At 41.5% G+C, this 23,495-nt stretch overlaps 1 protein-coding gene across 6 annotated transcripts; it reads left to right on the top strand.

The window, feature by feature from the left end:
- The first annotated feature begins 2,024 nt into the window (after window positions 1-2,024).
- LOC101474173 (BMP/retinoic acid-inducible neural-specific protein 3) lies at window positions 2,025-21,822 on the top strand. Of its 6 annotated transcripts, none has more exons than XM_004567121.2 (8): window positions 2,025-2,573; window positions 2,692-3,038; window positions 6,292-6,494; window positions 8,977-9,194; window positions 13,471-13,576; window positions 16,046-16,282; window positions 17,890-18,112; window positions 20,518-21,822. In XM_004567121.2, exons 2-8 carry the CDS (start codon window positions 2,776-2,778, stop codon window positions 21,650-21,652), a joined length of 2,385 nt encoding a protein of 794 aa, XP_004567178.1. In that variant the 5' UTR covers window positions 2,025-2,573; window positions 2,692-2,775; the 3' UTR covers window positions 21,653-21,822. The 6 variants fall into 6 exon arrangements, with proteins under 6 accessions (XP_004567178.1, XP_004567177.1, XP_004567179.2 ...); XM_004567120.2 differs by having other exon boundaries at window positions 2,026-2,573; window positions 2,744-3,038; XM_004567122.3 differs by lacking the exon at window positions 2,025-2,573 and adding an exon at window positions 3,140-3,316 and having other exon boundaries at window positions 2,902-3,038.
- Window positions 21,823-23,495: the final 1,673 nt, after the last annotated feature.

Below are 23,495 nucleotides of genomic sequence, written 5' to 3' on the forward strand. Positions count from 1 at the left end.
AAGCCCTTCATATTGTAAGGTAACAACCGTACAAAACCCCAACAATCAGACGACCTCCTATGAGCAAGCGCTTGGAGACAGTCATGGCGGGGCGGCCATCTGCTCCAACCAGTTGGGTTGCTCTGTGGAAAAGAGCCAGAAATTAATAATAATGACTCAAAGGGATGGTTAAACACATATAGAGTGACAAGAGAGAAGAGAAGAAGAAACACGCATCATGGGAAGCCCTCAGCAGCCTGAGTCTATTACAGCATAACTAAGGAAGAGTTTAGAGTCAACTGATTCAGCCCTAACTATAAGCTTAATCAAAAAGGGAAGTTTTAAGTCTAATCTTAAAAGTAGAGAGGGTGTCTGTCCCAAATCCAAACTGGGAGCTGGTTCCACAGAAGAGAGGCCTGAAAACCGAAAACTATCTCCCATTCTACTTTTGAATATCGCTGGAACCACCAGTAAACCAGCAGTATGAGAGAAAAGTGCTCTGTTGGCGTTATATGGTGCTACATGGTTAAGATGGGATGAAAGCTATTAGTCAAGACTTTGTGAGAAGGATTTTAATCCCAATTCTGAAGCTAACAGGAGCCAATGAAGGGAACCCAGTCTCTTTCTAGTCCCTGTCAGTATTTCTGCTGCAGCATTCTGGATCAACTGACATGCACTTTTCTAAAGTCTGGCTTTTACCCAATGTATATGAAGGGAAGGTTTTTTATTGTAGTCAGAAGAAGGTTACCCCGTCTAACAGCATACTCATGAGGGAAAGGTACAAGTCACAGAAAGTTGCAAGCTTTGCAGATTTTGGTGAATTTGATGGAAACTACTACAAAGAAAATGAAGCGGCAGTATGAGTCTGAGAAATTGAGTTTTTGTATTTTTCATTTTGCACAGGGGGGAAATATGGCGTGAGGTGAAACTGTATATGTGTTAGAACTGGATAGAAATTGCTAAAACTGTTATATGTGGCTTTAAAAAAAAGTCATGCTATTCTATGAATGCATCCAAACTGAAAGCCAAAAGTGGAAACCAGAAAGAAGAGCGGAAGAAATAACAGAGAAATCAAAAAGAATGAGGCAGTATATAAAGACTATCACATGATAACACAGGAGACCATTAGAGCAAACTTAAGCTTCATTTTATCTTTATTGTATTTGCTTAGCAAAGAAAGTTGGAAATATAATATATATCTGGTCTGTACATAGTAAATAGCAATTCAGAAACATGCACGCTTTATTGCATTTTTATTTTTAAGGTAGAAATGAAAATGTCAGACTACTTCTCAGCACTGTAGATGAGCACCACTTTGTGCTACACACTCACAGTGTTTGCCCCACCCTAAAGGTGACCGGATCCCCCGAAAAAGGGGGAGGATCCAAAGCTCCATATGTCCCATAAAAGAAAAACCATCATTAAAAAAAATCTCACGTTCATTCGCAAATGGTTTGAACATTCAAAATACAATTATTTTGCAAGCCACAGGTCGAACATTTCCTCTCCTTCTTCTGGAAATGAAACATCCATTTTTGTTGGAGAAGCTGTATTTTTTATTTTTTATTTTCAAAATTATGACGCTTGGTGTGGAATAGCGAGTGCACCCCTGAACCTGAATCACACAACCCAAGAAACCTGCTCCCCGATAATAGCCTGTAATTATTCTCCCCGGCAAATCCAGCAACGTGCAAGTGTGTGTGCCATTTAGTCATGCAAGCTGCAGGCCCTGAAGCTGTGGCACAGAACTAGTAAGGGGAGAGGGGGGGGGGGGGGGGGGACAAAAGAAACACCGCGAGATAATTAGCCTATTATCAGACTCCGTTAAAGACCTTTAATGGGCAATATTCACCCAGGGAGAGACAAGCTGTGATGGGAAATAATAATGAATAAAGTGAAGATAATGGTGAGTGATGGATGCAGTCCTGATGCATCATCACTCCACTCATCTCCAAACTTAAGTACACTCAGTGATCATACTGTATATATTACCCTGCCAGCCTCATCATGATGCACTTGCTCGCCCTCTTGCTATCTCTCTTGGAAAAAAAATAGGGAAGAAAAGGTCTCTTTGTTGAAGCAGGCACTCATTCATCCACCAGCTCACACACAGCAAAGAGGAGATATAAGCGCCTACAGCGTCTGTCAAGATTTGTTTTTTTCTTTTAAATCTTTTTAAACAGACAATTTAGCGATCAAACAGAGCTACAGGGTGTCCCACTCACTCTGTTTAAATCTGCCCCCCCCCTGTTCAACCTCTGGAACTATCTGTGACCGCACGGACGTCCTCGCAATGAACTCCGCCGTCTCACCGCCTCCGCCGCTTCAACTTCTCACCGAGGAGCGGATGGATGCGCGGATGCTGGAGCAACGTCTTCCGAAATAAAATAAAAAAAAGAAAAGAAAAGAGAGAGAAAAAGTTGGGCGGGAGCAGAAAAATACCCAAGTTGGAGTAGCTCTCTGTGAAGAGAGGACACATTACGAATTCATTCATTGTGTCGGATCGCTGATTCGGAGAGCTTTTATTCTTGGCTGTGGCGAGATCGCAGGAGTTCATCTTCGGGCGCATCCTTTTGGTTCTTATTGCAAATCAGGTGAGTGTGTCTTCGGCAGAAGGAGGAGGAGAAGGAAAAACGTTTAATTGCTATTATTTCTTGTTCATTAACTCTGAGGTATCACTGCTTTGAAATAATTTTTCCGACAAACCTCCAGATCAGCGTGACGCGCTACTTTTCAGCCCTGATTATCTGTCCTCTCCTCTCAGTCTGGAGAGAATGAGGTGTCGCTGGGTGAAGCATGAGCTGTCAGAGAATCAGTCATAAGCGGCTGTCTCTGCTATGGGAGGGGGCAGCTCTCAGCCTCTGGCTCTGCTGGTGCTGTTGCTGGACCTCCAGGGCCGCCACTGCCACTGGAGCCGCAGCCGCCGGACGAGGCGACGGCTCCCCCGGCTCCCTGGGCTGGCTGCTGTCGGATAAGGGCCCCTTCCAGCAGTCCTTGGAGTACACAGAGGCTGCGGAGAGGTACCAGCAGGGCTTCAGCACCAGATACAAGATCTATAGGTGAGAAGTGTGTGTGTTTAACGCGTGTAATGTTTTGTGTGTGAGAGAGTTTCAGGTATGGATTATAAGTAGGCTACTTGCCATTTTTTTTTTCATTCCAGACGTGTTACTGGATAATTTTACTGATGAGCAATTTCAGCAAGAGAGCAACTTATCGGTGACAGCAGCTGCTGTAGTGTGTGTGGAATGCAATCCTGCACACTCTCAGGATTGCTCTCACAGGTACCGCACCTGCACCAAATTAGTTGCAAGCTGATGAGCAAATCAGAAGAACTGCTGTAAGCATGCAGAGGGCCCTTTCCTGCTGAAAGCTCATCTGTCATCTGAATAACAGCAGGCATTTATTCCTTTCTTTTGCTTTGTTTCTTTATTATCTTCTTCTTTTTAACCTGGTGCTTTTTGCTGTTGCTGGTGTTTCTAAATGACCCCTGCAGCAAGAGTTAATGCCATGGATTGTGCGTGGACAGTCGAGCTTCATCCCTTCAGGGACTTCCTGCAGTATCTGCCAGCTGCACTTTGCTGCCTTTCCAGAAACTTTTCCTAAAGCAATATATTTCTGCTCTGATTTAACTTTTAGGTATTTATCGATCATTCCCTTCATGGCTCGGGGGTTTGAGTTGCAGACGTGCAGTAAAAAGGTCTGAATTATATTTTGTGTTTATAATTCGTGTGGAGGACCCGTGTGTGTTGATATTTTGTCACTGTCCCTGCAGTCCTGCGGGGTCGGTTTGAGAAGAAATTTTCATTTCTGTGGCAAAAAGAAGAAGAAAATCGCCAAGGGTTTAGCAAAGTGAAGGAAAGACTTTGTGTGCATCTTTAGCTGTGCTATAAATCAATCGCTCCATTATCTTTTCCCAGAAATCTTTAAGACTCTGGTGTTTATCTCGTCGTGACACCTGTGTTTTTTCAATGGACCCGGTGTGACAATGTCCCAAGAGTCCTCTGACTTGAGCCTCCTTGTTTCCAGTAATTACTGGAAATCATTAAAAAAGTATCAAAGAAGCAGACAGCTTGGACTGGAAAGGCACTCATCACTGGTAATGGCTGGCTGACATCTCACCTCTTAAGGATCTTTCACCCTACAGCAGTCAGCCCTGTATCCTCTCAGATGCCTTGCTCACATATTTTAAGCCAAAGGCTGGTTTTAGGATTAGGGATTAAGGATTTTAAGGATGACTCTAACTGAGATAAAAACCTGCTGTAACAAGATGATAACTGACAGGAGAGTCTTTTTAAAGCAGTTTTCATCCTCTCTGCCTAATGTGACTTATTTAATGGTTTAGAGATAAGGGAGGGCATTTAATAAACTGTGGGAACACTGAAGGCATTTTTTTAATAATAACTGTATTTTATGCACTCCCTACAATGCTGTAGACACTTCATATTTTCTATAGGTGTGCTGTGTTAAAGTGCCGGGGGATTTAAATTGCAGTTCTGCTCTGACCTCTGTAATAGCTGCACACCATACTAAAGCTCACGTGGCTGTCAGTCATGTGGAAGCAAAGCATGCGATTACGCTGTCAGCTAGCTCCCCCCCATACAGCTGCTCCTGTATAGTTTCAACCCCCCCACCCCCCAATAAAGTGTTTTCATCACTTTCTGATTGCTTTCTATGCGTACAGTAAGCCTCCACGTTTACATAAGCCAGCCCATTCCTACAGCGCTTCTGTTTTTCCACCAGTGCATGCTGATGGAGTAGCTGTAGGCTAACCCTGGGCTAGATCTGCAATATCCATCTGTCCACCAGAGACAGACACTCATCCTGTCCCCTCGTTACGATGATTGGCCGTAATGACACACTCCACACAGTCCCGGTTCCCCCAATTATTTCTTTGCCGATCATTTTTCTCATGGCAGTGATTTGATGACCTCCCAGAAGGAGAGGGAGGTACACAGAGCAGCAGGCAAGCACCGTGGGAGAGGTGGATGTTAACTGACGCTGCAGAGAGAGGGGCTGTGGGGAATGGAGAGCGAGGGTTTGTGAGTATCTAGAGTTCAGCGAGGCTCGTGTCTAAAGGGCACGGGGTGACAAATCATGGCAGCTGATGTCGTGGGGCTTTATTTTCTTTATTTTTTTCTCTTTTTTTTGCACCTTTCCTGATGCTGTGGGGGTTGCCACTTTGGAACCCAACGAGTTTTGTTGTACCCAGGCGCAGGTTACTCAAAGCTGACATCGGTCAACTGTAACAGTGATTCTCAACTTGGTGCACTTATACACGGGGGAGGGGGAGGGTATCCACACGTTTGATTTTCGGATGAACATGAGGATAAATCTGTGCTGCATTACTATTACTTTTGAACCAGAGTAATCTCCAAGCTTTTAAGATTTAACAAATAGGCAGGTTGAAAAGCTATCTATTCATATTTTAATTTTTTTGTCAGCCTGGTCTATTATTTTTTACTTTATCATGGTTCTGAGAATGAGTGCTGCTAATCTGTTGAGATCAGTGATATATTTGCACTCCAAATATATTTGCTGTACCACCAGCAACTTATGTCCAAAGATTAAGACAAATGTGCACACTATGTCTTGTTTTTTAAATCCGCTAACAGTCTGCTGTCCACAGCCTAAGGCCTCGGGTTGCCATAAAAAATAAATAAATAAATAAACAGAAAAATAAACCTTCTTGCTTGGATTAAAAGTGCATTAAAACTAGTTAGCAAGTTGGCAGAGCTCTAATAGAGCGGTGCTCTATTAAAGTGCTGATTGAATGGTTAAATCATAGCTGCTAAACCCAGTGCTAGTAGCAGAACCGATTGTTGTAATACTGCTACAATCTATATAATGTATCCACTCTTATATAATAAATACTGTTACATGAGTTTCAAATGAGAGCATTTAAGGCCAAAAGAAAGAAGAAAGAAACAGCTGTCTTATATAACATCCTTTTTTACAATTGCCTGGTAAAAATCTGACAATCGATAAACATTCAATCACTACTTGCCGTATAATCCCTTAAGTAAAAAAAATAGAAAAAAGGTTTTTCAGGGTAGTTTCTTGTACATCAGAGGCATATTGTTAAGCTCCGCTGAGCATTACAGCTTCATCGCTTGGTGTTACTGCTTCCTCTGTGTCCACCATGTATGTGAGCCATAAGTATACAGCAGCGTGTGCCTCAGTGAGGGTAACACACTTTCAAATATTGCTTTCCTCTCAACGCAGCTTGTTAAATAGCAGCCCGGGGCCTTACACACAATTAAAGACCTTAACAGAGTGAGCAAACCTGTGTGTGTGTGTGTGTGGTGTTTCTAGGGAATTTGGTCGATGGAAGGTGAACAGCCTGGCTGTGGAGAAGCTGGAAAATTTTGGTGGCGGCAGGGGTTTGGCTTTGCCCCTCGACCCTGACTTTGTGCACGCCATCCGGCAGTTGGGGAGCAGACCAACCCTTCAGATGATTACAGAGAGTCTAATCAAGAAATACGGCACCCACTTTCTCCTCTCCGCCACTCTGGGAGGTACAGTAGAGTAGTCTGAGCTTCAAAGCGAGCCTGATCCACATAGCCTCTAATGTGATTTTTGTTCATTTTTTTTTCTAGCATATGGGGCACAGATTTTTTACTGTCTGCTGCTTTTGAATCAACAAAGCATGTAATGATTTTTCTGGATCAGTGTTTTTTGGCGTACAAAAAGGAATCAAATCGCCCCAGATTAGCGTACAACAAGTGATTTGTGGTAGGCGGGAGAACGACAGATATGATATTTTTGTTTAGCTGCCAAACCGGCACGGTTCCGTGAACAGAGGTTTGTCACTGCTGTGAAATGCTGTCATTTATAAGCAATTAGTTTTTCTCTTCTTTTCTTAAGCTAACTGCTATCACAGAGCATGCTGTAAATGAACGGCACTGATTTGAGGGAAGTATTTGGCTAAAAAACAGTAGCTGGCAGTTTTCTCTTACGCCCCAAAATACAGCAACTGGTCGAAAACCAACACTGGCCATGCACTCTGTCTGTTAGTGTCTACAAAATTATTAGAAATTCGTCATGAAACCCACCCACAAAGATGCAATAGTCGCAAAGTGTTGTTGATGTATAACAACGTCACACAAGTCACAATTCCCAGTGCTTTGAGAAGTTCTTGTCAGATAGACTGAAACCCAGTTTATACTGAGCAAATGGTCCTCCTAAAAGGCAATATAGAAGCTTCCTGATAAAATAAACACTATCAACACTTCATGTACCAGACGTCAGTTTCACCCAGAGTCACCTTTACCACCTACAAACATCAGCTACATCGCTCAAAAACTGAATGAGTTCAAGTTCAGGTGAACTGTGTTATTAGATTTTTTTTTTTTGGCAGCACTGTGGTCTGCAGGATGCATTGTCTCAGAGGTCAGAGTGGATAGATGCATCAACAAAATGTGGATCTTCAAAGCATAAGACTGTTTGCTTGTTATTTTTGCAATCATCACATGTAAGAGTTTTGATAACCACCTGCCACAAGGGATGCTTGATCAGTGTGACTCGTTTCATATAACTGCTGCTGTAATACTCGGCTATAGCAGTGTTCAGAGTTAAGACGATGTCAGCAGACCAAACTGGGTGAAAACGATTATTAGCCTTCACCAAAGCAGGGTCAGATCAGAAAACGTAAACATGTGATTTAACAACGCAACAGTTTTGTGTCATTTTGGAAAAAGAAAAATGCTCATCATCTTTCTAGATGATTTTTAAGAGCATAAGATGAGATAAGATGCCACATTTTCACAGGGCTTTTTAGCCACATCTTTTAACATCTTTTTAATATCTTCATATGTGAGGACAGCTGCCTGGTTGGAAACCAGACATGAGCAGAAACAGAATCAGATGAATGATTGAATATTTTATATGGGGGAGGTGAGGGCAGGTTAAACTGGCGTGGCTCTTCTGAGGCACATATAATCCCATCTGTAGGGAAATAAGAAAGACTAACAGTCTGGCTTATTATAAGGAAAATTTGTATTGATCCTTGTTTGACTGGAGGTGGGCATATTCATATACACTGACAGTGTACTCTCCTTACAGAGGTTCAGCTGCGCTGACAGTTTAATTAAATTTAATATGAAGAGCTTTATTTCCCTGCAAGTTTAAATACGAATTATCACAGAAGCTTTCAAATTTACAAAGGTCAGGCCGCACGGAGTGATGCTTTTCGAGCGCTAGTGGTGAGGAAACAGTTGGAGAACAGTGCCAATAAAGTAAGTACAGATAAAGTGACTCAGACCTGCTGTGACAGTTACGGCATGTTGTTAAGGTTCGCTGAAGAGCACCTGCAGCTCCCTTCAAAAGGCACTCATTCCTCATCTGGCTCAAATCTGAGACGCTTTTGAGGGAAAGTAAAAGAATTTATTAATGTCCTCTTGACTCAGTAGTGAATGCAGCTATTTTCAAATCTGTTCTCTGGTGAACGTTGTTCAGATAGTATAGGAGAGAAAGACCTGGGAAAATATAACAGGAGGAAGATGAGGTGAGTTGCAGAAAGAAATTAACTACTAGGGTAGGAAGTTCAACGGCATCACAAAAAGACTGCAGTTTTCATTGTCAGGGCTGACTTTCCAAAGTGCACGTGAATCTATAAATCTTATACTTAATCAAACGTGTCTTTTTTTCTTCTCACTGCTGGTGATTTGACCGTTATATAGAATTCATCTAAGAACAGCCCGGCGCTAACCTGATTTTGTTTTCCAAGTCATTTTTTTCCATCATAATTAAAATAATTGAAATAATTAAGGAAATTTGATTAACGACGGTGAGTGAGCTCTCTTTATTCACCAGGAGTTTAATAGATGCAGAGACCTTGCCTGTGCCTTTTCCTCTAATCATCCAAACCATCAGTTCCCCCACAGTACTTAATGACTACTGTGCTTTTCTATCTAGTCTGAAAAGATACTAATGAAAGGTGATTAGTGGCGTTCTGCTGGAGCTAATGAACCTCTCATCCCTCTGCCTAAATGTTACCAGGGGAGGAGTCTTTGACAATATTTGTGGACAAAAGGAAGCTCAGCCAGGAGTCTTCGCCCTCAGGGGGCGAGGGCAGCCGGGGCAGCAACAGGAACTCAAATACTACAGGGACCGTGACCCTGGAAACTCTCCACCAGCTGGCTGCTTCCTACTTCACAGACAGAGAGAGCACCCTGCGGAGGCTACACCACCTCCAAATCGCATCCACTGCCATACGGGTATGTTGAAGGAGGGAAATTGTAAATACAGCAGCAATCTGCTGGGAAATGAAACGCCAGACATTCACTGCCTGAAGGTAGCCGTGTTGTTCTCCTGCCTTGCGGTTTGTTAGCCTCAAGCATTTGCATGAGGGAAAGCCTGATATGAAGCTGGGAGTCGGGCTGGGTGGGTTTTTGGTTTCTGTTAAAGTGAACGTGGCTTCGGGGAATGACTTTGGGGAGAAAGAAAATAACTTCTGTCTTCGTCGCCTGGCTTAAATTGACCCGGCGTGGGTCAGTATGGACCAGTGAAATACTGGGGGTTTTTAAGGCGGTGTTTTTTTCTTTAGTTTCCTTTTAAGTTACAGTATCCATGTAACCCCGTGTTGTAGTATTTCCACTTTGACCTAGTCATTTGTAGCATATGCTTACATGCCTACATGATCTTAGACATGCTGAATGCAAACAAACAAAAAGTTTGGAGTCTCTTTAAAATGGAAAGAAAAAACAGAATGCTATTATATGCAAATCTCTCAAACCCGCATTTTATTCATGATAGAACATAGAAAACATGTCAGATGTTTAAATTGAGAAAAATGTATCATTTTAAGAAAAATATTAGCTCATTATGAATGCCAGATGTTTTTAGCTGGAGAGGTCTGGACTGCAGGTCGGCCAGTTCAGGACCTGGACTCTTCTACTGTGAAGCCATGCTGCTGTAACAAATGCAGTATGTGGTTTAGCATTGTCTTGCTGAAATATGTAAGGCCTTCCCTGAAAAAGACATCATCTGGGTGGAAGCATATGTTGTTCTAAAACTAGCGTATACCTTTTAAACACTGATGGCATCTTTCCGGATGTGCAAGCCCTCTCCTCTTCAGTGATGATGCGGCATCCATGTTTTCCAAAAATAATTTCCTGTGTTGAGTCGTCTGACCACACAGGTCGTGGCAGACGGCCGCCGCTCCCTGAGCCAGGTTCTACTGGAGATTTCTTCCTGTTAAAAGGGAGTTCTTCCTTTCCACTGTCGCCAAAGCACTTCTTCATAAGGGGTCATATGATTGTTGGCGTTTTCTGTTTCCTTTGTGTAATTGTAGGGATTTTACCTTACAATATAAAGCACCTTGAGGCAACTGTTATTGTGTTTTGGCACTATATAAATAACATTGAATTGAATACATGATGGCTACATTTCTGGATTGTGTTCTCATTTTGTGTCTTTGTCTGTTTGATGGAGCTTTAACCTGCATTTGTGGATGGCACAATGAACTGTGTTCACAGACAGTGTTTCCTTGAATCGGTCCTGAGCCCATGCAGTGATTTCCATGGCAAAATCAGGCCTGTTGTTAGTGCAGTGCAGCCTGCAGGCCTAAAGGTTACAGGTATCCAATACTGATTTCGGGCCTTGTTTCTTGCACACAGAGATTTCTCCAGATTCTCTAAATCATTTGATTTCATTAGGTACTGTGTTGCTAAAATCGTAGAAAACAAGTTACAATTTGTTATACATGTACAATGACAATAAAAGGCTATTCTATTCTATTCTATTCTCAACAACAGAATAATTACTTAGCTTTTGATCAGTTTCCTTGCTGCTGTATTTTAATATATGATCACGATTAAAGGTAAAAATTAAATGGTTAAAATAAATATAATGGAGTTAAATTCACCACAGATGAAGCATTGTTATGAAAGTATGAAATAATATAAAATTAAATATCAACTTGCAGATGTTTCTTAGGATTACTGACACATTTGCAGAAGAAAGTTTTAATTCAGGACATTTGGCTAACTCAACTTGAAGACAACTTACACTAATAAATCCTTTAATACCAGCTCAGGGACTTTTCTCCCATAACTTATTTAATCAGGTAGGATTAAGAGCGAATGCTTATTTACAGAATTGGCCTGACACTTAGGAGATTCACCTGTTGTGACTGCAGGGTAGCACTAAGTCTTTCAAATTTGTTCTTCCTGTTTTTTCCCCTCACCAGTGGTTTATTATCATGAAAATCTCTCAGCATGCGAGGAAAACGGGAACAGCAGATTTTGAAAAATGAAGCGTCTGACTGTTTATAGCTGACCACCTATAACACCCTAATTAAGTGACTCTTCAAGCAGTATTGCACGAAGCAGGCTTTCTAAGTTACCCCGCACTCTGTGGCAAGCTTTAAAGAGGGGAGCGAAGCGAGGGGCGGTTGTGTGTCCTGTTGTATGAAACACCAATCATCCATTTTATCGTCTGAAGTGGCTATTAGGGTGTGCGCATTAATCAGCCCAAGGGGCAAATGTAGATGCTAAAGTGAGTAGCCACTGATGAAGACAAGTGCCCTCCCAAAATGAGAGCGCATTCCTCTGGTTATGCATCAGCTTGATGGATTAAAGATATCATTCCATTAATTTTCAGCCAGGCTGACATAAATTCATTTGCCATTTTGCAGCAGGTGTGGAGTTTAGGCAGACTGAAGATCAGTGTGAGAGAAAGAGAGGAGAGCAGAAGAAGATGAACACTAGATTTTATGAGATAAATAGCCGTGCATTAAAATCACAGATGGTAACAGAAATTCGGTGAGAAATGGGAAGGTGTGTGTGCGTGTGTGTGTGTGTGTGTGCGTGCGTGTGTGTGTGTATTCCTAACTTTGTGGGGACCAAAAATAGGAAGTTTACTATACTTATGGGGACCAAAATCCTGGTCCCTGCAAGTTTGAAGGCATTTTTGAGATTCAAAATGTGGTTTTAGTGACAGGGTTACAGTTGAGTTATAGGTTTAGGGTTATGGTTAGGCATTCATTTTTCATGGTTAGGGTTGGGGTAAGGGGCTAGGGAAAGCATTATGTCAATTAGATGTCCCCACCAGAGATGGGCAGTAATCCGATTATTTTTTTCAAGTAACGAGTAAAGTAAGGGATTACTATTGCAAAAACAGTAATTAGATTACCGTTACTTTCCCGTAGGAACGCTGCGTTACTGCGTTACTAAAACCGTGATTTTTTTTTTGCGAGAATGTCTTATGACAGTGACGTAAGCAAGTGCGACATTCGTGAAAACAGCTGTGTGCAGATCAACAATGGATAATATATCGATTGTGGGAGAGAGTATGAGCATGCAGCGTTTAAAGCGTGGAAGTACTGACCTTACTTTGAGTTTGATTCCATAAAAAGTGACAAAAACATTAGTGTCCGTTGTGCGTGGGAAGAAAACGTCTTTTTACAGCGAAAAAAACCCCCTAAACTTCCAAGCAAGCACCGAGTGCGCTATGACATAATGGGAAATTCACAGAGAAACTCGCGGATTCTTCCACACCGCTGCAGCACACCTGCACCAGGGTAAACCTCCGCCTACCACAGTCCTGCTTTACAGGTGAAAATACAGCAAAAGGGCCGCTGAGTCTTTGATTTTATTTATTTTCTGCTGTGTTTTACTTGCATTTATTTGAAAGACTGAGTGTAAACACAAAAAAAACAATTATTTTATGTGCTGGAACGTGCAGAAAATAGGTTTAAATGTTAAACTAATTTATTCAAGTCAGAGAATGGTGCATATAATTTTATTTTTGCTTGATGCATAAAGTTAAAAGATTAAAACTAATAAAACAAGTTTTAAAAAAGGAGACTTTTCCATTTGATTACATTTTGTATGATGGATTATGTAGAAAAAGTAGAATTGGGCTGAAAGAGCTATCGCTTTATCACCTATTCAGGTTGTAAATCGTGTTTTTAAAAAGTAACCAAGTAACTAAGTAATTAATTACTTTTGAAAATAAGTAATCAGTAAAGTAACGGGATTACTTTTTGGGGGAAGTAATCAGTAATTAGTTACTGATTACTTTTTTCAAGTAACTTGACCAACACTGGTCCCCACAAGATATAAATACCCGATATGCGTGTATGTGTTTTTGAATTTCTAGCTTTAACATTGGGATTGTTTACTGTTAGAGATGCAGAGAAGTGAGTCAGTTTAAAGTTTTTCAGTCAGAGGGAAGTTGATTTCCTTCCCTCACATCAGAACAAATTATTCTGTGTGAGGAGAGAAAGCTTTCTAATTGAAGACCTTTTCAGTGTTACTTCACCGTGACTCATTGAATACCAAGCTCTTTTAAGACATAAAATGCATCTTTGATGAGGATTTTTATGTTCTTTTGACCTTTCTTTAGAAAAAGAAAATATTCAAGTAATCCATGCAGAACCAAGATTATCAGTTGTTTTCTACCTATTAACGCAGATGGAGGGGTGAAAACGGGGGCGACTGCTGACAGAGCGAGCGTTCATAACACTGTTTTCTCTTCATGTGCTTCCAGGTGACTGAAACAAGAACCGGGCCGCTCGGATGCAGCAACTATGACAATCTGGACACAGTCAGCTCCGTGTTGGTTCACAGTCCTGAAAACAAGATTCAGCTGCAGGGTAAATTTTAACCTTAAGATTGATTTGGGAGCCAGTAGTTCATCTGCAGAGCACGTTCTGTTGGTTCAATAAAATTTGAGCGGGCTTTGGCTACATGTAGGTAAACTGTCTGAAGACTGAAAGAGGGTATTTGCTGAAATGCAATCACAAAACTAATTAACCTTTTATTAGCTCAGACAGAATACAAAGTATTTACCCGGTTATCTTGCATTCCAGTTGGAAAGAGCAGAGAAAAAATCAGCAGAATATCCAAGGGTTCCCCGACTGACTAACTCTAACCATGATAATGACCACCAAGTCCTCCAACTAAATAATCGTATTGGACATTTGTCCCTTCCATTTGATTGAATCATGTAACGACATGCAGGAACGTTTCCACTTAAAAGAACAAAGTCTAGATGAGCGGGCAGATCAAATGGTCTTTGTTAATCAGAAGACTGGAACTGAAGTATCATGTGGAAGTGCTTTAAATGTCACTTTTATTCAGTGTTTACTTCAGTTTTACTTGCTGTTTGGTTGGGTTTAAGCACCAAAACTACACTAAAAAACTGAAACACGCTCACTTTCACTGCTTGTGATGGACCGAGCAGTGAAGGAAAGTCAAGCACAGGTTAAAGTCCAAAAACAAGTTTTTTTTAAAATTTACCCAAAAACAAACTTGGTTAAATTATACAGAAAAATCTAAATCTTGGGCCCATAAAAGAGGTCAAAGTAACAGAACTCTACTTAAAAGCTGGCAACAATACTACTAACTCAAACAAACTGAACTCCCTAAACAAGTCAAAGGGGAAACTTAAATCAGCCCACATAAACACAAAGGGGTAGAACACAAAAACCCCTAATTCCATTTCCCCCCCATGATCCAGAGTTGTGGTATGACCCAATTTGCAGGTCTCATATAGGCTTGCTCCGCCTCTTAGCTCATCAACCAAGGGAGTGGGAGCAGCTGCCACTGAGGTCACTCAGAAAACAAAGAGTAAATCATACACATAACAGTGTAAACTACAACGTGCGCACTTATTTTAGAATACAGTATTATGCGATTGTACAAGTAAATTAATTCTAAACCAAAACCAATTCTTTATTACCCTCTAAATTAAATCCTGTATTTAAAGACATTAAAATGAAAGTGTAGTGTTATGCGTAAGTCTCTATTGTAACACTAATGTTTGGTAGACATTACCACTGTGTGGCTGTAACTGCAGCCATCGCACTGCTAAACACACGTTAGAAAGCTTCATTGATTCATGATCATTTGAATTTAAAGATGCTGATGCACATTTTGCAGACAGTTAAGAGCTGTCCACACAAAAAGCGATTCGCTTGTTGTGAATCACTTTATCATTGCTGACTGGTCACTAGTGGAAATTCTAGGCTTCACTCGCCTGGGTAGCCATCTAGGATTAGTCAGAGCGTTTGAGTTAGGGTGAAGTCAGAATTTGTGGTCATCATGTGATTCATCTAGACTTCAAACAGTTTGCAGAATAGTCATTTGTGATTAACCCTCATGTTTTCTTTTTTTTTTTCAGAAAAATATAGTTAATTTGATCAGACTGATCTAAGACTCCATGTTTTAAAAAAAAAAAAAAAAAAGGATTTCGGCACATAAAATAAGTTGTATTAGTCTGCATACAATTTTGCATGTTTTATTCAACATTTGTACTTTTTTGGTGTGCCGGTCGAAAATGACCGATCGTTAGTAATGAGACAACGATTAGGTGCCAGTAGTGGAGGTTTTTACATATAGCCAAGCTTGTTATCGCCTCCCTAAGCTAAGCTAAATAGCTACAGTAGTTATTATTTCAATTATTTATTTATTTTATTTATAGCTACTAAATGTTCCTGAGAGATCCATGAAGCTTATTTCCCACACTGTGAAAATTGCTTTAATGCTTTAATGAAGGCTACATCAGCATATCCATCCGCTGTCTTCAGGTTATCCTAATCAGGGTAGTGGGAGAGCCTATCCTGTTCCAGGTGTACCCTGCCTCTTGCTCCGGGTATACATATGATGCAAGGCTGCATCAACATAACCATTAAAAAAGACATTCGCATATTTGTTCATTCCAACTTCCTTCCTGCAATCTACAATAATCCACTGTTTAATACTAAAGATATAAATCTTTGAAAATACAGAACTACTTTATTATTTTTTTATCATTTTTTTAATTGTTCCTTTCTAGTAGTAAGTAAACGTCTGAAAAGGCTGAGTCAAACAGGCTAGAGGACTGCTTTAAATGGTGGATTAATACATATTTGTTTATCTTGGAAGTACAGCGCAGGATTATGTATGTAAGATTAATCATTTTTAGACAACAGTAAACTACAGCAACTAACAAGACGTGTTCAAATGTTTTCACTTTTGCTACTCAGACTGCTTTTTCTATGAGGATGAATCAGCCGCTCTTTCACATGTTTAATAGTTTATTAATTTTTTCCCTCGTGTGTCTCGTCTGTGGTGCTCCGCAGGGCTGCAGGTCATCCTTCCAGGCTATTTGCGGAGCCGCTTCATTCAGGCAGCTCTCAACTACGTTGGCTGCAAATCTGAGGGCCAGTTTGTTTGCAAGAACAGTGACTGCTGGTGTGACTGCAGCGTGGACTTCCCACAGTGTAACTGTCCTCGCTCTGACGTGGCCACTCTGGAAAACAACCTGCTGCGCATCAGAGACGCCTGGAGGCTGACCTACAAGGAGTTTGAGGAATCTGGTGAGTCAGAAATTCCTTCAAAATGGGACTTGAAAATGTCAGCTTGAAAAGTGCTTTCACAAAAAAAAGAAAAAGAAAACACACGGGTGGAACAGTGGCTTTTAAAATCCTCCTCAAAAGTACGTGCTTTGGGACTAAGGTCATTTTTTTTCCTCAAGAACAAAACACTTTAAAGTTTAGTCTTAAAACAAAAGTCTTGTTTTATGTTCAGAATGCTTTCTTAGCTGTCAAACTCTGACAGCTGCCAGACTTCAAATCAAGAGACCTGTCAGTCATTGTGTCAAATCAAATGACGGCTTTGATGCTCTCAAGTTGCTTAGGGCTGCTCTTAGTGATTTTTCTTTTAAATCCATCTGTTCTCATCAAAGTGCTGTGAACATAAAAACATGTACAGGAAATATCAAACATGATTTGTATTTTTTTTAGTCTAGGAATAGTCTCACAAGCGACCCTCTAAATCCACTACATGTTGTTTTAACGCAAAAAACAAGATATTATTTGACTGGTGACCTGCAGAGGTCCTTAAAATAGATACTAATACTTTTAGACAGAGCCAGGCTGATTGTTTCCTATTAAATTACTTCATTGTACAATTTTCATAAATTTTATCTTTAAAATAATGCCAGTAATTCCCTTTGGGGAGACACTCATCTTGCGTCCATTTAGACACAATGGGAAAACAGCCTATAAAACCTGAAATCACTGAACTGCTTGATTCGAACAAACATTTTTCTCAGCTCTGTGCACAAAAAAACTCATAAAAAATTATCTACATAAACAAATGAACAAGCTATTGCACAAAACCTGGCCTCTGTCCAAGCACGTAATAATGTGCTATTGCTTTCTTTTTCAGACTGTAATTACCGTAAACACAAAACCATCGCAGAGGAAGTTAGCAGCTTTGACTGACACTTACCCTGCAGTTACACAGATATACGTCGGCACAAAATCAGCAGCGGCTTTAAAAACAGAGCCCACTGTATCACAGCACAAAACACTGCAGTGCTGTAGGTTATTCAGATGTTTGAAGAAAGTTATAGCGCAGCTTTGTTGCCTGTGATGTCGACACTGAGTGCACTGGGTTTGTGTCTCTTTGTGTATTTGAGATTAGAAAGGGCGTATAAAGAGAATGGCAGAGAGGATGCACTGCGTCGTTTTTTTGTACTACTGAGAGGTGACACAGTTCATGATATAAGTTTCCTCCGGCATCAAAAAATGTCAAAGAAGTTTAATCAGGGGCACCGCTCGTTTCTCGTTAACGCGGCAAAATGTCTCCCTTTCATATTAATAATGTCAGAAACAGCAATTTCTCTAATAAGACTTGTTGCCTTAAAGGTATACAGTGACTTATTCTGACAACAGGTGTGACATAGAATATGAAAATCATTTGTTCCCTCCTGAAAAAAAGAGGCATAAAAGATCAAAACACGCCGCGCTTTGCAGCTGTTATTTCTCCTTTTTGGGTTGTTTGATTTTCAGGGACAAACAATGAGGAATGGATGCGTTTGTGTGGTTTTTTTTTTTTGTTTTTTTGTTTTTTAATATTGTCACCCTGCGGTTTATGGCCACAGGCAAAGTTTACTTATTCATGTTCTCCTTCCTACCAGAGGAGTTCCAAAGCTTCGTTGGGAACCTGCCAACCCATTTCGCTGTAAACACATCTGTCGTGGAGCACTTGTGGAGGATGGATGCCAACCTCCTACAGCGATACAGGCAGCTGGAGACCAGTAGCAACCAGCTTCTCACCAGAGCGCACCGCACCACTAACAAGCTCTTCAGCCTTAGCAAGAGGTGCCGAAAACAACCCAAAATGATCCAGCAGAGGCCCAGGTAAGAAGCAAGCAAGGAACATGAGGGAGGAGTATTCATGCTGCTGCCCGTTAAGCCAAGGTGCTCCCCAAAACTTATAATTGTGAAAATGATTTATGCACCAGGCAGTGAAAGAAAGCAGCAGAGCGAGACGGTACTTATTAGAAGGCACTTGAGGGAAAAGTAGTCGTGGAGTAAGGTGAAAAGTGCTGACAGGAGGGAAGCGGCTTCTCTGTTCCAGCCTCAGAAAGACGAACGGAATCCCAGCTGGCCAAACGGCCACGTTTCACTGTCGGCAGGTTCAAACTACATCACAATCAATCCAGCGTCTTTAAACCTCTCATGTCATCTCATTTCTTTTCTTTTTTTTTTTTATCAGAACCCGTGGACAGTAATATAGTTTGCTTATATATAATTCCTATATTTTCTTTTTACTGTTACAGCTGCTGTATCAGCAGCACTGCCACTTGGACGGTCTATTCGAGCAGCCCTATCAGAGACCACATTGGTCATAACTCCAGTCAGATTTATGCCTCTCCTATGAACACTCTGTGTTGATAGCTATTTCTGGCAGGGAAATTAACTAAATGACACGATCCATCAGTGTACTACTCAAACACAGACACTGTCTCCTCAGTCCACAATCCAATTACACTCTTTATCAGACTCCTTCTGCTCGTAAAAAAGAAATTCAATAGTAGTTTAGGATAACCGGGAAGATCATTTTTCTTGGTGTGTGTGTATGCGTCCTCTCATTCAATTTAATTACACTGTTTTCAAAAAGTTAGTAGCAGGATGCTGTTAAAATTTAAATAAAAACACAAGCATTGAAAATCATTAAAAACCTACATTTATCTGAAAATGGTACAAAGGTTTTGGAAAATAATTTTTTTTTTTGTCATTGTTCAATTTGAAGCCAGGTAAACTGTGTCCCTGCTGCTGAAACAACATTTAATTGTTTCATTTCTTAATGCTCCAGAAGATCTCGCTTCAGCACACAGACAATTTTTATAGCAACATTAGGAATGGAGTTTGGTATTATCGTGCTAAAATCAGCAAGACAGTCCCTGGAAAAGACGGCTGCATATATTGCTCAGCAGTAACGGCAGTTTCACAGATGCGCAAGTCACCTGTGCCACGATCACCAGTGAACCTCTTCAACTTTTGAACTGTGGGCTCATTAAATGCCAGGTGGTAACTCTCCTTTGTAGAAGAAGGTCATATTTACTTTATAACATCACAAGATAGGAGGAAATCAACCCTTTTCTCTTTTTCACTCGTCTCTGTAGTTTTCCTAATAACTGCATTGATCCTATGCTCATATCGAGGCTGCTAGCTTGCGGCTGACTCAGAATTCAAGACAGCTTTAGCTTTATCCACTTTGCCTTTGTTTGCTTCTTTGAAATGTTCATGTTCAGCTGTGTGAAGGTCACCACCTCCTCATTGTGTCTTTACCTAATGACGCGTTAGCATGGCTATCTGCTTGCTGCTGTACATGTGTTGAGCGTGAAGGACTAGCCGGTTACCTGTTCAGGCTGAAATTGTCCGACTTCTGTCCTTGGTCCCTTGACCTTGTTAATATATGACTTTTATTGCACGATAGAGTTATTACTTGCATACTCTCAACTGGTCCTGGCCTCCCTGAGCCTGTTTCTCCTGCAGATGTCTTCAAGTTGAAAGGGAGTTTTTCCTTCCCGCTGTTGCCAGGTGCTTGCAAATAAGGAGTCATTTGATTATTGGGGTTTTCTCTCTATTATTGTAGAGTCTTTACCTTACATTGAGGTGCATTGAGGCGACTGCTGTTGTGATTTGGTGCTTTATAAATAAAATCGAATTGAATTTTGATGCAGTAATGAACTGTGTTCACTGAATCATCTTTAGAGCTTTTCCTCGCTTTTTTGATGCCGTGCCCCCCAAAGACCTGAAGATCACAGCCTTTTATTATTGGATTTGTCACTTACTTGCAAAGATTTGTTCAGTTTCACAGAATCTTTTTTTAAGACATTATTGATTCTACATAATAAAATCTCCAAATTCATGCTGTGAGACACATAATAGGGCTCTTTGAAAAGCGTTCCTATGTGGCTATATTTCTAAAAGTAGTCTAAGCTTGAGATAGAAATAAGAGTAGTGGCTGCACCACAGAATGAGAATTCAGCAAATTACAATATTCATTTTGATCTGATTTTCTGTTATGACTCCAGCTGAGCCCGAGTTTGGCTCAAATTGTTTTTTGCCGCACATCAAAACAACACATTGTTTGTGCAAAGCTTGATTAATCTTCTTAGGCAAAACATTTTCTTTGTTGTATAATCACAAAAACATGAAAAAGATGCAAAGTGACAAAGACAAATGAGTTATTATATAATAACCAATACAGCAGTATCCCTGAAGCTGTACTGAAACACTTGTTGTCTCTCCTTCAGGCCTCTGCAGTTCTGGCTGAGCTACGCTCTCTCCGTCTTGTACTGCAGCGAGAACAATCAGGTTGGTGTTTACAGCGATGAGAGCCGCAGCTGCTCCTGCCCCTACAACCATCCACCTTGCCAGGGTCTGATCCCCTGCTCGGTGGGTGACGGTCCCCGCTGTGCCTCATGTTCCACAGAGAACCGAACTCGATGTTCCAGCTGTAACCCCGGCTTCACGCTGACCCAGGGAGTATGCCGGTCAGCCGTGCCTGACCCCACCGACCCCTATCTGGGTTTGGAGAGCGACAGAGATCTGCAGGATTTGGAGCTGCGCTACCTGCTCCAGCGGCGTGACCCGCGCATCGCCCTGCATGCTGTGTTTGTGAGCAACGACGTGCGTGTAAACACTTGGTTTGATCCCTCGTGGAGGAAAAGAATGCTGCTCACGCTCAAGAGCAACCGGGTCAAGTCCAACCGTGTTCATATGCTCCTCGGACTCACGCTACAATTTTGCCTCACCAGAAACAGCACTTTTGAGCCAGCACTGTCGCTGTTTGTGAATCCCTTTGGGGGCAGCCATTCGGAGAGCTGGACCATGCCGATAGGTCAGCACGGATACCCCGACTGGGAGCGGACCAAGCTGGATATCCCCTTGGACTGCTATAATTGGACGTTGACTCTGGGAAACAGATGGAAGAGCTTTTTTGAGACAGTTCATTTCTACCTGAGGAGTAATATCAGGGACCCTGTGGGAGTGACAGGAGGAAACAGGAACATGACACTGTACTATGAGTCTCTGGAGGAAGTGGACCCTTCCAACAACATCGGCTACATGAAGGTGAACAGCATGCAGCTGTTCGGTTACAGCGTGCACTTTGACCCCGAGGCGATCCAGGACTTGATTCTGCAGATAGACTACCCGTACACTCAGGGATCGCAGGACTCGGCCCTGCTGCAGCTGGTGGAGCTGCGCTACAGGGTCAACCGCCTCTCGCCTCCGGGGGCCCCTCACGTGGATCTGTTCGCCTGCCTGCTCCGCCACAGACTCAAACTGTCCAGTGCCGATGTGACCAGGATACTCACTGCCCTGCAAACTTTCAGTGCCAGACAACCAAACTATATGGAGTACGAGGCAAATAAACTGTGTAGTTAAGCGCCTCCATTTGATGTTTTGTACTATTTCCTTGCCACAAAACAGGCCTGTATCCATTGTCAGCTGGATTGGTTTACATCAAGTGTGTGGTTTGTTGTCCAAGACTGTGCTGTACATACACAATGTGCAATTAAAATAAGTGTTTTTACCAAGATTTTGGTGTAGTTTTATGGATTTAAAGCACCTGAAAATTGCTTAAGAAAGGAGAAAATCAACAATACAGTGTTAATTATTTAGCGCTGATAGTTTGACAGTCAAATACTGTGCTATCAAAACATTTACATTTGAGTCTCCTTTTGCACAAAATCAGAAATGTCCTCACAGTCTTCCTAGCTTGTTTTATAGTTTTCAGCTCAATCCCACTGGAGAGTGTGCGCTGTGTTGTTTTTGCCCATCTGGAGCCTCAGAACACAAGGTCTCCATTCAGGGAACAGCGTTAGCGCAGATTACTAAGTATATAGTGAAAGAAGGGGGAGGCTGGGAGTAGCCTTCCTCTGTTTCTCTGCTGTCCCCATATGCCATTCACAGTTACTGTGATAGATGAGCCAGGGTGCCGCAGAGACATGCCCAGCATCAAACAACAGTAAGCAAAGTGTCAGTGACAAGGATAGTACTCTCACCCTGCGCCAGAGCAAGTTGGACCCTCACAAGTGTGACTCTGGCCAAAAGGGAAATCAGCTTTAATCCCCCCAAGGGCTGTCGAGAGTGGAGCCGCAGGCTAGCAGCATGGAGCAGCTTTGATTAGACGAGCTTCTAAAGAGCTTGTAGCAAAGACGCAGCTTCATCAGGATTCACCAGACACGTTGCTCCCAAGATTAAAGCCAGACACAATTTGCTCCGATGCTGTCATTCAGAATGAATGTGAACGAGGTACCTGATGCAGTTTTGATTGTGAGATGAGGTGCTGAGCATACTACAGCTATCACCGCCCTACTGTCATTCACATTATGATGTATCATGCTGCAATTTTGTGGGAAATAAGCTTGTTTTTTTTGTTTGATTTTTTTGGTTGGTGGTTTTTCTTTTTCACTTTATGTGGCAAAGCTTAAAAATGTGCTCAAGGCGCTGGTTTCATTATTAGTTGTTGTTTTTTTGTTGTTGTTTTTTGCATCCTCCATAGGGTTTCTTTGAGCTTAAACATTGATTTTGCAATGTTATTGGTCAATTTTTAGACACAGCTTTATTGTCTCCAGGCTGCCATTCTGTTACTGAGCGATCAGGCATCACAGGCTCTGGTATTGGCTACTTTGTGTTCATATTCAGCCTTTGAAAACGACCCCTTTACAACTCAGCCTTTTTCTTTGGGCTCTTGTTTTAGAGTTTAAAAGCTGTTTATGGTCTGGAGTTTGTTGTAGCAGTAATTTAATATGCCAAAGCTGCACTGTGTGTTTTACCTGCCTGCAGGTAAAAGTGTGTGTGTGTGTGTGTGTGTGTGTGTGTGTGTGTGTGTGTGTGTGTGTGTGTGTGTGTGTGTGTGTGTGTGAGAAGGAGACACTATTCTGGATCATATCCCAGCAAGAGTTAACTCCCTGGGTTAAATAGTGAGCATCTGGTGTGACTTTTAAAACCTTCTGAACGAGAAAATACTCTGCATCTGGGTGTTAAATATGTGGCGTACTGTTACTGGAGGCAGTCCAGGGCACCTTTGGGGTGACTATGAAGCAGAAAGAGGGTTTTTTTTTTTGGTTTTTTTTCTTGGCTCAGATTTGCTAAGGCAGGTTTTGATTTTAGGTTCAATTTGTCCTTAAGATGAGTTTGAAAAAGTTTCTACTTAATTTCACTTCAGTTTGATTCAAAGCTCTTCACCATCCTCGACCGATTTTCTTTCAGAGGTAAAGAAATA

The sequence above is a fragment of the Maylandia zebra genome, linkage group LG18, assembly GCF_041146795.1.
Source record: "Maylandia zebra isolate NMK-2024a linkage group LG18, Mzebra_GT3a, whole genome shotgun sequence".
Classification (NCBI taxonomy): domain Eukaryota; kingdom Metazoa; phylum Chordata; class Actinopteri; order Cichliformes; family Cichlidae; genus Maylandia; species Maylandia zebra.